We start from the raw sequence: 16,338 nt of genomic DNA on the forward strand, positions 1-16,338 counted from the left end.
AGTCGAGAAAGTTGGGTTTGAGTTTTACTTCCAGTTTAAAAGCAGCCAAGTTAATGTTACAGAGGTTCAGATCAGGAGCCTGTTGAGTGTTTAAATACCATTACAAACCCAATAAAAAGATAAGCCATCCTTTTATTGAGCTATAACTCTCCTGAACGATGCAACATTGCCTAACAGAACCTAAAATACTGTATCACCTCTAATGTTTCCTCCCTGAATCTGTTTGACTTTCTGACATGCTGCTGAAGGTCACAAGCTTCATTAAGCAGGAAAGTCAGACTTTATGGCGTCTTTACCCAGGACTGCAGTTAGAAAGAGACGCATCAATCAACAGCAAGTTTACAACCAAACCCTTTGAAGCATTTCACGTTCATGCAAAACATTACAAAGTGCAACATGAGACACATCCGTACTCTCAATCTGCATAGCAAAAGTGTGAATGCAACCATTTCACAGTTAGGGTTCGTTCCTGAATTTAAGCGACCACTGTGTGGAATGTCCTCTTTCTAAGATCATCACATCTTCCAAAAATGGATTTACAGCAATTATTTTCTATCTTTGGAATAGCGTCCGGGGCATAACAGTAGCAGCATGTGTTGCAGAGGATCTAATGAACTCAAGCAGTTCTTCACTCTATATTATTCAGACGTACAAAATAGATTAGATTAACAGAGTTGATGTTTTGGAATGAATAGTGTTCAATGTTCTCTTATATAAGTTGATAAATAGGATTTTAATTAGAGGGTAAGTATTACACCATGAAATGACTGAACACATAAATACATGTTTACATGTCTGTTTATTTCACAGACAAATGAGTTTAATCAACAGTGCAATAATATATCCTCTCCTATGCAATGTTAGCTTTATGCAATGCTACAAAGGAATAAGGGAAACAAAACAATAGCAAAGAAATTAAGTCATTGCAAAAATTTTTGAAACAAAGAGCAGAAAATACACAACCGATCAGGCTCCACAACCGAATAACCAACGCTAAGAAGTAGCCATAGATCAAGAAGTACAATTAATTCTGTTTAGTCATTCTGTGAACTTTCTTCTCCATAAACTTACGGTAGTGTTGAAACTGTTATTCTTGGATTACAGCTGTAGTAAAACTCACCCTCCACAGCGATGACTCCCAGCAGGTGCAGCAGTTTGGCGGCGCCACAACACAGCAGAACGATGGCTATCGTCTGTAAGCTGTTGTCCCTCTGCCCCTCTCCTTCCATTCTGATCACTTACTAATGACAACTTCACATAATGTTAACCAAGAACAAGTAACTTTGGAACAGCCTCCATGAACTTTGAGCCGCAGTGAGGCTGCTCCACTATAACAGAAACATCTGCACTCCTCTGCTTCTTTTTATCCCCTCATCTCTCCATGTCCCCAAAGCATCTCCCTCCCATGTCCCGACCTTTTCCCCATCCCAGTAACTCTCTTTCTGTCCTCCTCAACCCTTTGTTCTCAGTCGTATTACAGTGTCTGTGCCCTTCACTGCTTGGAGCTGTATTTTAGCTGGAGGGTCCTCTCTGTTCTGCACAGTCACACTGATGAACTCACCTTCAGCTGTATGGGATTATTTCTCTGCGTGTTCTCAAACAGATCAGCACCAGATTAATTGCTTCCCCTTTACATACGATCATCTTCACTGAGCAGAAACTATTTTTATAACAAAGTGACATTTCTGACTAAACAAGCTGAAGTCTTGAAGGTGTGTATTTACTTTAAAAAAAAAAAAAATCAAAATCATGGTGAATTATTAAATTGACTGAGCTGCAGAAGTTATGGGGTCGATCTAAACTGGCAAGAAAATAACAGCCTGAAACTTCTAACCACCAGCAGGGGGCAGCACAAACCAACACACCGTCAATGTTTGAAGCTTTACATCCAGCCAATATCTCAGAGATAAACAAACCAATAGCTAATTTTATGATAAGTTATTTGTTCCCAAAATCTAAACTTTACATGGTAGATCTACAATATTTCGGGCAGGCATCGCACAAGGTGTAATCTTGGATTGGAAAAGCCCATGACTTATTTAAAACACTTCAAACATGAACACCAAGTCAAGTTGGACCTGTTTTTGCTAAATTAAACTAGATATTTAAAGTAGCTTTGATTAAGAGTGTGATTTTACATTTATGGCATTTAATTGTTTTGGTTTACATGCAAAAAGTTCAGTTTGAAGAAAAAACCAACACTGCATTTCAGCCTGAACACATTGTGGAGTCAGTTTCCTGCTATGGGAATATGTTTCTTCAGCAGTGCCAGAGAACCTAATCAGAGTTAATGGGAAAATGTCTCGAGCTAAGAACAGGTCAATCATAGAGGGGAAACTTTGAGACTCGGGAGGTTCAGCTTCCGGTCGAACAGAGACCCTAAACACACAGTTTGATGGTTTACACCAGTAGGCTCAAACTACAGTCCTCGAAGTGTCCTGCAGCCTTTAGGTGTCTCTGTTTCCGCACACCTGGCTCCAATATCAGCTCATTAGCAGATCTCCAGAGAGCTTGAAGGGATGCTAATGAGGCGGTTTCACCATTGTGTAGGACAAGGGACACATCTATAAGTAGCAGGACACCGGTCCTTGAGGACTGGCGATCCAGACCAACATTCACATAAAAGCACTTTCTCCATCCAAACTGACTGAGGTTCAGCCAGTTTGCAAAGACATATGGAGAGAAATGGCTGTCTATTTTTTTTTTTTTATTGCAACAAAAGGAGGTTCTGCAGAAGTTCTTGACTCAAGCAGGCCTAATGAAAATGCACACGATAATTTTCTAATTTGTACTTCTTAATAAAAAATGAAAACTGTGTTTTTGTTTTCCTTTCAGTTCAGAATAATGTTCTGGTTTATGTTTATGTACAGCTTAAATTTCTTTTAAAATACACTGATGTTCCTGGATACACTGTTACAAAATGTGAAAAATTTTGGGAAGACACTGTATGCCTACGTCTGAATAAAGACTTGTGTGCAATAAGTAAGTAGGACTATGTATTACCCTGATAGTGGTATTCGCGTAGTTAATTTGGATAATTACAGTAAAGTACAGCAATACACTCAATACAAATCTCACACCTACCTAATTTCTACCACCTTCTGTTCAGCAGGAGCTTTGTTTTGCATCCATCTCTACAAACAAGCCAGCTGTTTTCATTCAGCAACCTACAAAGACACTCACTGATAATCTTCATGTTTCATCCTACTGTGGTCTGACAGTATCTCACTGTTTTGAAGCTTGACCCTTGTAAGTTGCTCCCTCAGCCAAATGAGTACGTGAAAATGTTAATGATAAAACGAACCAAATAAACTCAAGTGAAGGTTTCATCTTGCTGCCTGCAGGGGGCTCTGCTGCGCCACAGAGTTATCACTTACTTTAGGCTCCTGAATTACAGCTGCAGACTAAGATGAATGTCATTTAGAGGAAATATTAACATTTAATTTTATTTTATGAGACATTTCAAATAACATTAATTAATGTGAACTTCACTTTTAATGCCAATTGCCATTTCTCCCATTCAGATTTGTAAACTGAAGTTACTAAACAACTCTTCTATTTGACAAGATGCACCCAACACAGCAGATGAAGATAACCTCTGCAGTCAAAAATGCATGCTAAAACACAAAGCGCCACACTTGGACTAAGAGATTAGGTACCACAAACAGAACAGAATCACATAAGGGTCACATCTTATATGACATGACACTAAAATCAAACCTTTAACATCACATAATAGGGGATATCGCCCTATCAGAGGACAAACCAGGCTGAACGCAGTTTACTGTGCTGCAAAATGAAAAGCCAACACAAAATGAATCCATCTCAGTAAGCTGTAGATCAGACATTGAGATATTTTAGACAAAATAGTTCCCTTGTTTTTTTGTTTCACCTGCTGAGGTTGTTTAACTTGAAAGGCACCTTTGATTTTTATAAAGAGACCAAAGCAAGTCCCTGCTGATTAGGACATGAAAAACGTCCAACTAATTTATAACCACTTGTTGCTTTTAAATCATAAAATAGAATATTTGCAAACATTTGTAATACAGGTGTCACAAGGTGTGGGAGGGTTTCTACCAACATTACCATCAGGTGTGTTAATGCTACTCTGTGCATTACAGACATTGATTACACTATTGAGCCCTGAAGGAATTAGTTGTTTGCTGACAGTCAAGTGCTACAACTGCTTGAGAGCCACCGATTTGCTCTAAAGGACTTAAAGGCCTAGCAGGATAAAAACAGATAAGAGTATCAGATTCTGCAGTTAAAACTTACACTGAGATGATGATTTACATATAATCATGAAGCGAGCAAATTGCTGTCCTGACAAAAAAATGTGTCTGGGACTCTGGGTGTAATATTGCAGATTTATTGGGAGTTTTCTTCCAAAATATTAACAAAATGTTTTTTCATAATAGGACATAAACATGATGATGATCCTGGTCAAAACCTCTAAAGTATCTGGAAATATTTAATGTTATGCAACTCAATAAATGAAGATGAAAAGTCACTTTTTTGGGGGAGTTTTTACGAATATGAAAGTTGTGTTTCACCAATGCACATGAAAGGCAGACCTGTCCACAGATTAAAAGCATAATGTTTTACAAGATAAACAACAAACCATTTCAGCTTTAGAATCATAACAGCTTACGGATTAACCCACAACTCAGCTAAGTCTCAATTACAGATATTTGTTCCTGAGAATGGGAACATGACAGTTAAGTTAATTTTTATTTCCAAGTTGTGCTCAGATACGAGTGTGTTTGGATGGTTGTGTGTTGGCCTGTGTGGAACTGGTGACCTATCCAGGTTGTACCCCACCTCTCGCCTAAAGACCACTGGAGACACCAGCCCTGCAAGGAGGACCAGGTGCAGACAGTAAACGGATGGATGGTTTTTTTTGTGTTGGAAAATTCTGAAGCTGGAAGTTTACATGTATAAAAACAAAAATAAAAATCCCAGCTGAGCTTTTGTGATGCTGAGAAAAATAGAAGAAAACGGAATAAGAAGAGACAAAAGGGTTTGTGTGGGAGGTGGTTGTGAAACTATAGCTGGATCACATGAATCAAAGTTGCGATTTCAGCACAAACGGCACCAACAGGTGTAGCTTCAAATAGACGCTTGTTTTCATTCTCTTAGAAATCTTGCAATCAATCATATAGCTTAACAAGTAAAACACACAAAAGACAGGTGTATCTCCAGATCTGCACTTGTTTTCTTGCCTTTTATGAGAGCCTTTTATTTTTTTTAATCACAAGTACTGCATCAAATTGGATAATCTTCCCCCTCTCTCTTTTTGAATTAATGCTACCTCAACCAAGCACAATTTTCTTTAAATGTGAATAAAGTAAATTGGGGCCAGCTGCCTTTATATCACAGAAAACAAAAATCATCAGTGCATTTTCTTTACAATGCAAAATATAGGTCATATTTTATGTTATATGTTTGTGATTTAAGACGTATCAACACAAACCTGCTCTTACAGCTTTTAGTTAAAGGCATCTGGTTTAAAAATTAGTAAAGTGGAGGCTTTATTGTTAGCACCAGTATTGCGCTACATTAATATTCCTTGTTAAATAATTTATTATATTGCCACTGCAAACAAAAGTTACATATTTCCCTAAAGAAAATTCTGACACTATTTAAATAAATGAGTGGAATTTCACAGCTCAATGCAAACATTACTGCTGATGCCACAGTTTTTATTAAGGTTAGCAGGTGCAATGTGAGCTAACTTTTTCCAGGTCAAGGAAATGTTTGTAGAGCAACAAAAACTCAGAGCAGCTTTAAAAGTTTTAAGCCTATTTAGATAAATGTGAATGCCAATTTTCAAATGGGGAGAAATTGTGTAAATGCGCATAATCTACCAAACTGATCGATGTATAGATTTCAGTGCCAAAAAGGAGACAAATTTTAGGTTTAATAGATTAAATTCTCACAGAAAATCTGTTTTCCAGTATTTGTTCTCAGTCATCACTCTGATCAAGTGAAAAATGAACAGATCATCATCGGTAGTTAATCCTTAGCATAATTTATGCGTTCAATTCAAGTCTAGTCGTTCAGCTACAAAAGTCTACAACCTTCATACAACTTTAAATGTGCCAGCAAAATCAAAAGCAGGGTTTTGTCTTGAACCAGTTCAAAATGAGCGAGAAAAAAGTTTTTAATAACGTATAACCGCAAGAATATTAAATGCTAACCCTTATATTGCATCAGTTCTTGCAATACATTTATGATCACAGGGCACTCAAAGACATAAATAATGAACCATTTTTCAACAAAAGTGGCTGCAAAGCTCGAGATTCAATATGATTCATGATTCCAAGTTAGGGAGCTTTTCCATCTTCTTCATTATGCTCTTTTTAGTTTTAAAGTTTCAGAGTGGAACAACAATAAATACCAATGAGGATATACAATATTATTAAAACCTTTGTTTCAGTCGTTACATAATGGATTTTAATAATTTTTATTGCTTTTAAATACAACATTTATATCTTTTTGCAGGTGCTCCGTTCACACAGGAGAATCGCCATGTTAAAGCATAAAGGTTTTGCTCAAGAAGAGTGCTGATCAGAAGGGATGGCTGTGGCTCGGTGAGGAGAGAAGGTGTCTGGCAATCAGAAAGCAGAGAGCCTGATGCCAGACTCCCCTGCTACATGTCAAAGTGACCTTGGGTAGGATACTTAACCCCATTTTGCCAACCAATCTGTGATCAGTGTATACATTTGCACGCCTTGCGAGTTCAGATGGGTGAATGAGTCCCGTGGGGTAAAAGCGTTTTAAATTCAGTCCATTTGTAAGGCGGCAGAAAAAAAAGAGAAGAAGTCGGTCACATAACAGCTTTTCCCTGCCAATGTTTGGCTCACTGACGATATTCGACATCAGCTTGTTTTTCGGGTGGGCATCTCTCCAAATGTTTCCAAGACTAACAGGCCCACAGAATAATGATCAAATAATTACTATATTCAACAGGTTTCAGAATCAGACATGTCTATGAACTGCTCAAAATATTTTGCAAAAACGTCTTTTTAATCAATGGGCTAAATTATGTGGAGTCTTGTAATGCAATGCTGCAGACTGTAAAATAAATTACTGTTAAATAGGTAAAATAAATTAAATTCAAGATAAATTCAAAAAAGCACGAGTGGTGCAGGGATTTTCCAATAACCCTCACATAGACTGCATTCTTTAGTTAATGCATTTGAGGTCTCTGGCTCAGTGGTTCTCATGCCTCCAATCCTACGAATTAAATTCCTCACCAGTTAATCCAGGGGTGTCAGATTTTAGTGCTTGGGGCCATGCGAGGCCCTTGGAAAGGTTTAGTGTTGCCTACAACTCAAGAATGGGAAACATTTGGCTCTTCATCACAGTATTAAATACTTTGATGTTTTCTTAGGCCCCGTTTTCTTGGAGAAAAAGTTTATTTCACTAATTTCTTAGAAGAAGTGCTTTTACAATTTGATTCTCACAATTAAGAGACATAAGCTTTTTTAAGCAAAGTGTGTCTCCTTCAGAAAACTCTTCTCTCTTGTAGGTCATTAACAAGGTTTTTCATTTAACAGGTGCGATTTAGAAACTTTGAAACAAGATCTGCAGACCTGAGAGGAGTTTAAATAAATCTAGCCTAGAAATCACTCACTTTGACGCATTTCTCGAGTCACTTTCGACATTTGCGAGACAGTGAGTACATTTCTCCAAACACCGTGGATTACCTGCAAAAGCCAGTCTGTCTTAAAATACTTAGTTCATCTCTCAAAAGTAAATATCTGTCAGCGAACCCGTCAGTGCCCCAGAATGATGAGTTTTTGTTTCTCTGTGTACAGATAAAGCAGTCAAATTGATTAGTCATGTTGTCAATATAACAGTGTAGTCTGAAGGGACAATTTGATGTGAACTATGGTTTAAGCTTTGACGACAAGTGTTGTAAACTGTAATTGTGGGAGGTCAGTGGCAAGAAACTGCAAATTATCTTTTGCTTTTACTTGTTGTCAGACCATAACATAGTGATTCAGAAAGGAAAAGAGAGAAATGTGAACACAAGATGGTCTCCTTAAGGAAAACAGTGCATCTTGTGCTGTAAGAATTACAGAGCAGTTTCTTTTGCTTTCCATCTCCATGCTGAAGCTGAGAAAAAAAAAATCCTCTTTGTGGTTAAGGAATGAAGAGTAGGGCGAGAGGAACTCCATCAGGATCTTGTTGTGGGTTGCAAACCATTCCCTGATGATGTTGGAGTGATGGAAACTGACACGTGTCCTTGGCCCCGTTCTGCCTCTTCCTCCTCCTCTCCCTCTTCTTCTTCTTCTTTTTTCTTCCGATTGACCTTGCCCAAATTCTCGTCCTTCCACTATCATAAATGTAACATTGTGTTGTTCCCTGTACACTCAGTACTGAAATATCACAAAGTTAAGTATCTAAGGACAAGTACAGTTTTGATCACTGGTTTATCGAACCCAGGATTCACCCAGAATTCACCTGGATTTACCAATTCTGGAAAAATCTAAAAGAAAAGTCCAATGGAAATGTGTATTATGACATCCTGTTTTAGCATTTTTAAGACTTAGCAAATTTATGCTTAACTGTTGAGGAAGTTAGGATTATTCAACAGAAAAGCATTCTGATCAACAGGACTTCAGCAATTGAAACTGTAGGAAAAGCAGAGAATTGTACAGAATCACTTGCATGGATTTACAAAAGCATTTTCAATGTTTTCACAGAAATGAGAAATTGCTTTTTAGATGTGCTCAAGTTACAATGATTTGAAGATTGAACAAGTAGTTTTCAGATTTCCAATTCTGTTCTGAGAAATGCACCAAAGCGACTGAGAAACTAGTAAAAACTGTAGTCGCTAAAAACAGGAAAGCTTGTGGTTCAGTTCTAAAAACCCTAAAATCTAAAACCTCTTTCTGCAGAAGCTTTTGCTCAATATATCACATCCTAAAGCGCGCATATTTTCCCTTCTCCTACTTGCTACTATTTTTTATCCTTGTCTTATCTCTCCCTGTGCCAAACCTCCTGCTCAGTTTTCCACTATGCCGCGCTCCTCAGCCTTCTCATCCTGCGTCCTGTAATCCTTGCCAGAGAGTTTGTCATTTACATAATCTGAATTAGCCTAATCTGCCATCCTGGCTCACGGAAATGGGCTGCTCTTCAAGAAAGTAGCAACTCCTCTGGCCGTGAGCATCTGGGGCAGTGCGCAGTATGCATTGTAAAAATAGATTTTATTTGCAACAACAGTATTTGGAGCTCATGATCGTGCTCCATATGGCAAAAACTGTACTGTGAAATGCGTTGTTTTCCTCAGAAACCAATCCAAGTCAGGAGTTCCTGGCTGGCCTGTTGGGTGGTTAAAGGAAAGTCCAGTGACTCGCTCACACAGACACACTAAAAGGCTGAACACACTGCTTCAGGAGTCATTGAGAACCAAAATATTATGCAAATAAGACAATTTGCACTTCCCTGCTTGTGTATTCACACACATCATCAGCCAGTGAGGGAGAACTGAAGCGCCAGAGGGTCGTTGCAGCTTTGTGTGTTTGTGTAAGACAAAGAAGTACACACAATGCCACTTCCTCACATATTAGTGTGCCACTGTTGATTATGTTTGGAAAGAGTGAGTCAAGTGTAGCCCATTTAGGAACACTGAGCAGCGTGCCGATATTGATTTTTGAGTAAACATGCGTCTAGACTTCAACTCCGAAGGAATACATGTGCACAAATACAAACTGCTGGGATGCCAAGGGATGAAGATGACTTACTAAGCACTCCCACCAGTTAATGAGAGTGTGAGTGATGGAGGAAAAGGAGGAGAAAAAGGACGACAAAAAAAGGGGGAGAGGTGTTGTGATAAGGAGGACTGCAGGAGCAGATTGTGTTAGCAGCATGTGAGCAGAAAAGTGGCGGAAAGTAAAATAAAGGGAAACAAACATGGGAAAAAATTGGAGTGGAAGGAAGAAATGAGAGAATCCACAGAGAGAAAGAGCAAAGCAAGAATACACAAACACTATGGGAAGCAGGAAAATGCAAACAGTAAAATGCAGGAAGGGGAGTATGGAGTGACAAGTAAAGAGAAGAAAGAATGGAAGGAGCGAAAACGCTCTGCTGCAGGGATAAAGTGAGGAAAATCACCAGGGAGGTGAGGATAATGCACACCAACAACTTCTCCAGAGAGGAATTCAGGCTACAACAAACAAACGAGGGTGAGAAAACATAATCAAAAGGTTAGGGAAAACAGGCTGCATCAGATAACAAAAAAGCTCAGCGCATCTGGCTTTTAATCTCAAAATAATACAATCGTACACTCTCTCTGTCTGAGATGTGGTCATTGTTGTGATTCTGGGTAACTTATCCCCAACACCACAGAAATAATGTCTCTGTTTACTGCTACACCAACCCTACAGCAAAAGCTGCAGACAACTCAACACCAGAATTACAAACAACCTCCAGCTCCATGCCTCGTTCTGTCATGTTGTTGCACGACCAACGTGGGGTAATAAGAAGCCTTGCTTTCATTTGCACAGAGAGTCGGCTTTCACACTTTTGCACACTGCGAGGGTTTCTACAACCACCTCTTTTTTTTTTCAAAATAGCAACAAATCTTTCCCTTTTTTCACACCCTCGGGGAAGGTGTTTGAGCTTGTGGTGGAGGAGGAGAAAAAAAAGGGCTTATTCAAGAGATCAAACCAGCCATATGCACTCACTTGGAAAATATCCTGTGTGGTCTAATTTGGACTGAAAGCTGATAACAGCCTGCCTGGAGACATAAGCTTAAATGACTGCTCACTATTAACAGACGATCCTTCAGTTTTGGCACCGATCCCCCCGCTTTATTGTGCTCATTCATTATTGCTACCAGTTTGGGCTTGTTCAATATTTTATGAGCATAGGTTTATGTGAGTTTTATCAAAATAATCAACAAGGCCAAACAAGCGTTCTCTCACAAGCAACAGGTTTTTACTAGAGGATGCCACTTCAAGGCTAAACTGCAGAAATCCATCTGTCGCTCTGTGTATTTTGCTTACTTAGGGAAAGCCCCCAATCTCATCACCTCCTCCACCCCCCACCGAACCCTCCCGCCCCAAAACCCACATCTTTTGTTGCCATGGCTACCATGCTTCCAAGGTAACAGCAAGACAGAGAAGAAGAGTGTGAGCAGAGTGACAAATACCTCCGACATGTGTGTTTACCAGCACTGACGCTTGTATCCGTGCACACAGCCAGATGGAGTAACACACACTCACCCAGGTTGTTGTTTCAGCACATAGTGAGCTCCATTAACCATCACACCTGAATGCTGCAACTTGGTCTTCAGACCAGACTACTCACTGTGAATAGTTTGCAGTGAAATATTTAGTCCCACAGCGTTAATGAGAAGCAAGAACGCAGACATTAGCAGAGGAAGTTGCAGTGTCCCGCCTCTTCCCTAGTGGTAGATGAAGGACATTGCACCTTCATGCAACAGCAGCACAAGCAGCGGCAGAAACAGCAAACAACTAAGACGCTAACACATTTGTTGTTTTGCTTATGCGAAAGGGAGATATTAAAATGAACTTATCTTAAGTTGATTCCCTGTCAGTTGTTTCTATAAACATGTAAGAGACAAGTTGGAAAAGTGAAGTTCAAAGCCCAATTTACACTCTCAGATTTTACTGAAACGTCTTTCCTGGGTGACTTTGATCCAACAATATCCATTAAAAAGGAAATACGCTGACATCACTACCAGCAGAACGACGGGATTTCCACTTCCTCGATCCCAATATACATGCACCACTGAGAACGAGAGCAAATCAAAAGTAACAGCCATTTTTCAAAGAAATGACTGGACTTGATGTACCACAAAGTCCTTAATTTCATCCTGATCAGCAGCACATAACTTTTTTTGTCAAAATAACTTTTAAACATGAAAAGATAGAATATTGTGACAGCAGTTTTTAAATAAAGAAATTGCCCCTTTAAACAGGTCAACCATGGCATTCAGTGCTAGAAACTACAACAGTGATGACATTGTTGTAGCTCATTACATATATCTATCTCGTTTGGTCCTAATTTAAAAAAGCTTTACAGTTTTAAAGAACATGAGGAAATCCTAATCGAAAAAAGAAACAAGTTAAAACATTGCACCATGTTTAGCCATGTTCAGGATCTTGTTCTGAATTTTGTTGCATTCAAGTTGCCTTGGAGGTTAGACCTCAGATTTGGGAATAATGTCAAAATTTAGTTGGGAGTTTTTGAAAAACCAGTTGGATTAAATATCTTGAACTCATTAATTTTTCCATTCAAACACTAACAAACCATGTTGACAGAGCACATACTGCAGTACCTGAGGTTTAATGAGATTCAAAAGATCAGAAGAGTTGAAAAAAAAAAAAAATATATCTGCAGCTTTCACAGTGGTTCATATGTGTGGCAGGCATTTTGGATTGTGAACTCCAGGCTCCAACATTTTCGGTCTAATTTCAAATCTTGGGGGTTATTCTTGTTGTGTTCAGACTGTGACTTCAGAAAATCTGATTTATGACAAATAAAGTTAATGTAAAGGCCACCTGTTGGTGTAGCCTAGCTAATACAGTGTTTTTGGTTTGACTACAACTGTGGATGCTGATGTTTATAATTCAGTGATTTTGGAAACCAGTCTGGGAAATAATCAGTGTAGTAACTGTGTTTAGTAGCTTTTAATTCTGGTGTTGATGAGTACAGTGCCTAAACACTGCAAATCAAAAGTCCAGAAAGTTATAGGAATGTGTTGCCAGCAGATGCATTCTGACAGTAAATGAAGTATAGTAACATTTAGAGTATTAGATCAGAATATGTTCAAATACAGTGAGAAACATACGGTAAGTCTTCTTGTTGGAAAATAAAGCAAAACATCTGCAAACACCTTGTCAAACTGAAACTTCACTGTTGAATAAACAGATGCACTGTTTCTTCTTTCATGAAATATTTTCATCATTATCCTCATTTATCTTAACAGAAACACCAGTTATTAATCTCTACAGAGCTGCTTGCATATCCACACTCTATATTTAGGTGTCTTAGCTGTAAAGAGGGGGAAATCTGAAGTTTCTCTGCAGAAATATTTAGTTGCATGCATGAGTTTCTGCCTGTGTGTGGGTGAGAGATTGTGCCTGCATGTGTTTGTGTGCGCTTCCTCACCCCTGGAAGGCCTCCTCTGCTTGGTCTGCATGATCAGCGTGCCAACCACAGCCCCCATGTTTGCCGCTGTCGTTGTGGAAACAAGTGCGTCTGGATGCTCAAGTCTATATTTCTTCGTCACGTGTTCGGACGGCTACAGCACACACTCCCGCGCCCTCCTTCCCTCCTCTCATCCTCCTCTCCTGTCTCTCACTGGCTGCTCTCAGCATAAACCCTCACCCCGTCATCCTTTCATGCTTTCTCTCTCCGTCTCACAACGCTCCTCCTCGCCCTCTCTTTCTCCTCACACCCCTCCCCATTCTTTGTTTTTCATCAGGGGTTGTTCTCTCCTTCCCTCCTTCATTCCCCTTTTTCCCTCGCTCTCCATATATCTATCACAAGCCCCACTGCCGGAGGAGAGCATCAGTAATTCAGCATGAAATCAGCAGGATGTTGATTCACTAAATTATGAATCAATATGAGTGTACCCTTGATATGATAATACCGAGTGACTCACTCTGCATAAGAACGACATACACCTCAACTCCCATTGCATTTGTCCTCCTAAAAGCACCTGTTGGCTTCTGATGGAAAACAACTATGCAGATAAATTCAGCATTGAATATCGATTAGAGAGGAAGCTATAAACCGTGGGGTGACAAATGAAAAAAAAAAAAAAAAAACATGCGGCTGTGACGTAAATTGTAGAAGTCCCTGACTGTTGGCTGCATTCCTTATGAAAAGGCCACTTCAATCCATCAACACCTCCATCACCTCCATCCGTCACTCCTGCTCATTCATCCACGATGCCCCAACATTCTCGTGCACACCAGCAAGACGGATCATGGGACCTGGAGTTTATGTGTGCCTGGTGGTGGATTGTCGCCCGAGGCAGAAGAAAAATAAAATAAAATTTAAAAAAAAACAGCAAGAAAGAGAGATGAGTTGGAAAAAAAAGGAAAGAAAGAAATGCTTAAAGTCAATGATGTGAGAAGAGAGGGGGATTAAGAACAAGAGGAAGCTGCTGAGACATTAAATAGGACAGAAATAGGGGGATCAAGACAAGTATCAGATAATATAGTAGGAGTGTTTCGCTCATGACAGTAAGAGCTAAACACACAAGTCAGAAACATTTTTTTTTTTTTTACAGTCCACAGAAACTGGAATGCAGCTCCTACTGCAAACACAATGTGAAAGTGTTCACACTCCTTCAACTTCCCCACGTTCTGCCTCAATAAAACCACAAACTTCAACTAATATGTGATGTTATCATTCTCTACAACAAAAGTAGAGAACGATTGTAAAGTGAGGAGAACAAGATTTGTGATTCTCAGACTAACTTCTGGTATTTATTTTGTGTTATTGTACATAATGTATATGAACGTTTTCAAAATTCTTACTATAATCTCTAACGGCATGACTATTAAAGCCAGGTTTATGTACCAGGATGTTAGATTAATGGGTAAATCTTTTACATCAGTGTCCCGGAGATCCTATAGAGCCTGGCATGGACGTTCTGGTCGATCTGCAGGTTGGACTTGCTTTGAGAGAATTACACAATCAGATTGGGATCTAGGGGAGATACCAAAGGCTAGGTCAACATTTCTGGCTCTTTTTCATGTTGGTCATGCTGTTCCAGGGCTGTTTCTGCTGTGTGAAGGATGCACTGTCCTGCTGGGGGGAGCATCTGCCATCAGAGAGTTGTGCAGCCATGAATGGGTCTGCAACATTCACATTGAAAAGGAAAGATACAACCACCATTATTTTAAAAAAAAAGCAAGATTTTTGAAATTTAGAAAATGAGAAAATTATAACTTCTCAAATGTTTCCTTCTTCTGCAGGACATGCAGTACTGCAAAAACAAACTGTTTTGTTTGTACTTTTTAAAAAAAACAACAAATATATAGTTTATTAACCTATTTTTATTATTACTGAGTAAATATAAAGTGTAATTTTTAAACACTGATTACATTTATATAAGAAAAATATGAAATTTCTACACCATTGCTGTCCAGAAAAATGTTGCCACCTTTTGATTAATCAAATCATCTATTAACAGTGGTAAACCGCTTGTTGTTTTTGAAAAGCTGAGTTCAATTTCAAAAGCCACAGTCATGTGTAATGACTGACAATCCTGTAAAATCAACAAATCACTTAAACAGAACCAGTCTGGCAACACGAAGCAGATCAAAACAACCAAAACTTAAACTCCATTTAAGTTGCAAAAACGTCTCAGGGATCATCAGTGGTAGCAACTCAGTTATGAGCTTCATGGCAAAAGCTGTGAATATTCATGCAAATAGGATTTGCAAAAAAAATTTTAAATGAAAAAAAAAAACAAAAAAAAGTTCTGCATTCATCATGGGACATTCTAATTCTGAGGAAAGAGATCAATTTAATGCAATTTGGAATGAGGCTGCAGCATAAAATGTGGAAAAAGTAAATCACAGTAGGTCAAGGATCAGCCTGTGTGTTCATGTACCCTTTGTGGGTTAAATTATTTTGGGATTACCACTTGACTTTTGGCATAACCTTATGATCCTACATGAATTAAAATGACCAGCTACAGCCATGATGCAGCATGTCGAGAGGCCTTGCTCATGCACATCACAGATCCTGCTTCATTGAATTTGCCACCAGAGGTTCCTGGCAGTGTGAAAGCCAGGCAGAACCTCCAGTGAAAGCCAGATTTTGATTTTTATCAAGCACATTTCATCAGGTAATAAACAACCTGTTTGAGGTTAAATGTAGACGACTCCATTTGTTTTTCCTCTTGCTTCTCTTTTGTATTTTTGCGCATTAAAACTCTTTTAAAAACCTGGATGTGATCCACCGACAAAGATGTCAAAACTAATGGCTCACTACAGGTGGAAAAAGGTTTGAAAAGCATGAAAGAAATTGTTTTTGTTTTCCTAATTTTGCCAGAGTTGTGTGTGTTTTTATATCTTCTTTACATGGAAAATTTTTGTCAAAATCTCGTCTTCTTGAATTACAACAGAGCATTGGATTTTAAAAATGTCTTGCATGTTTTCCAGTAAATTATATTCATTTGAAAGCTAAGAAAGCACAAATATGAAGCCTTGCTGTAGCCGGACATTTTAAGATGTGAAATGTTGCCTTTGTATGTTGCCTTTAATGTTGCCATAGGTAAATATTAGTAACTGTTACTTCTGCCACTTTGATTTTGATTTTTTTAATGACAGTAGGACT

General features: G+C 38.8%; 1 protein-coding gene across 4 annotated transcripts in view; it reads right to left on the reverse strand.

Moving 5' to 3' along the window:
- Window positions 1-16,338, reverse strand: part of LOC122836640 (Kv channel-interacting protein 1) — a 42,381-nt gene that overhangs the window by 4,580 nt on the left and 21,463 nt on the right. The window contains exon 1 of one of the 4 annotated variants that reach the window (XM_044126353.1): window positions 13,150-13,353. The exons of the other annotated variants lie outside the window; for them this stretch is intronic. Coding sequence (XP_043982288.1) covers window positions 13,150-13,207 — 58 coding nt within the window. The 5' untranslated portion in view covers window positions 13,208-13,353. Of the gene's footprint in view, window positions 1-13,149; window positions 13,354-16,338 lie in introns of those variants that run through there. 4 annotated transcript variants of the gene reach the window in all.

Source organism: Gambusia affinis, linkage group LG09 (assembly GCF_019740435.1).
Source record: "Gambusia affinis linkage group LG09, SWU_Gaff_1.0, whole genome shotgun sequence".
Taxonomy (NCBI): domain Eukaryota; kingdom Metazoa; phylum Chordata; class Actinopteri; order Cyprinodontiformes; family Poeciliidae; genus Gambusia; species Gambusia affinis.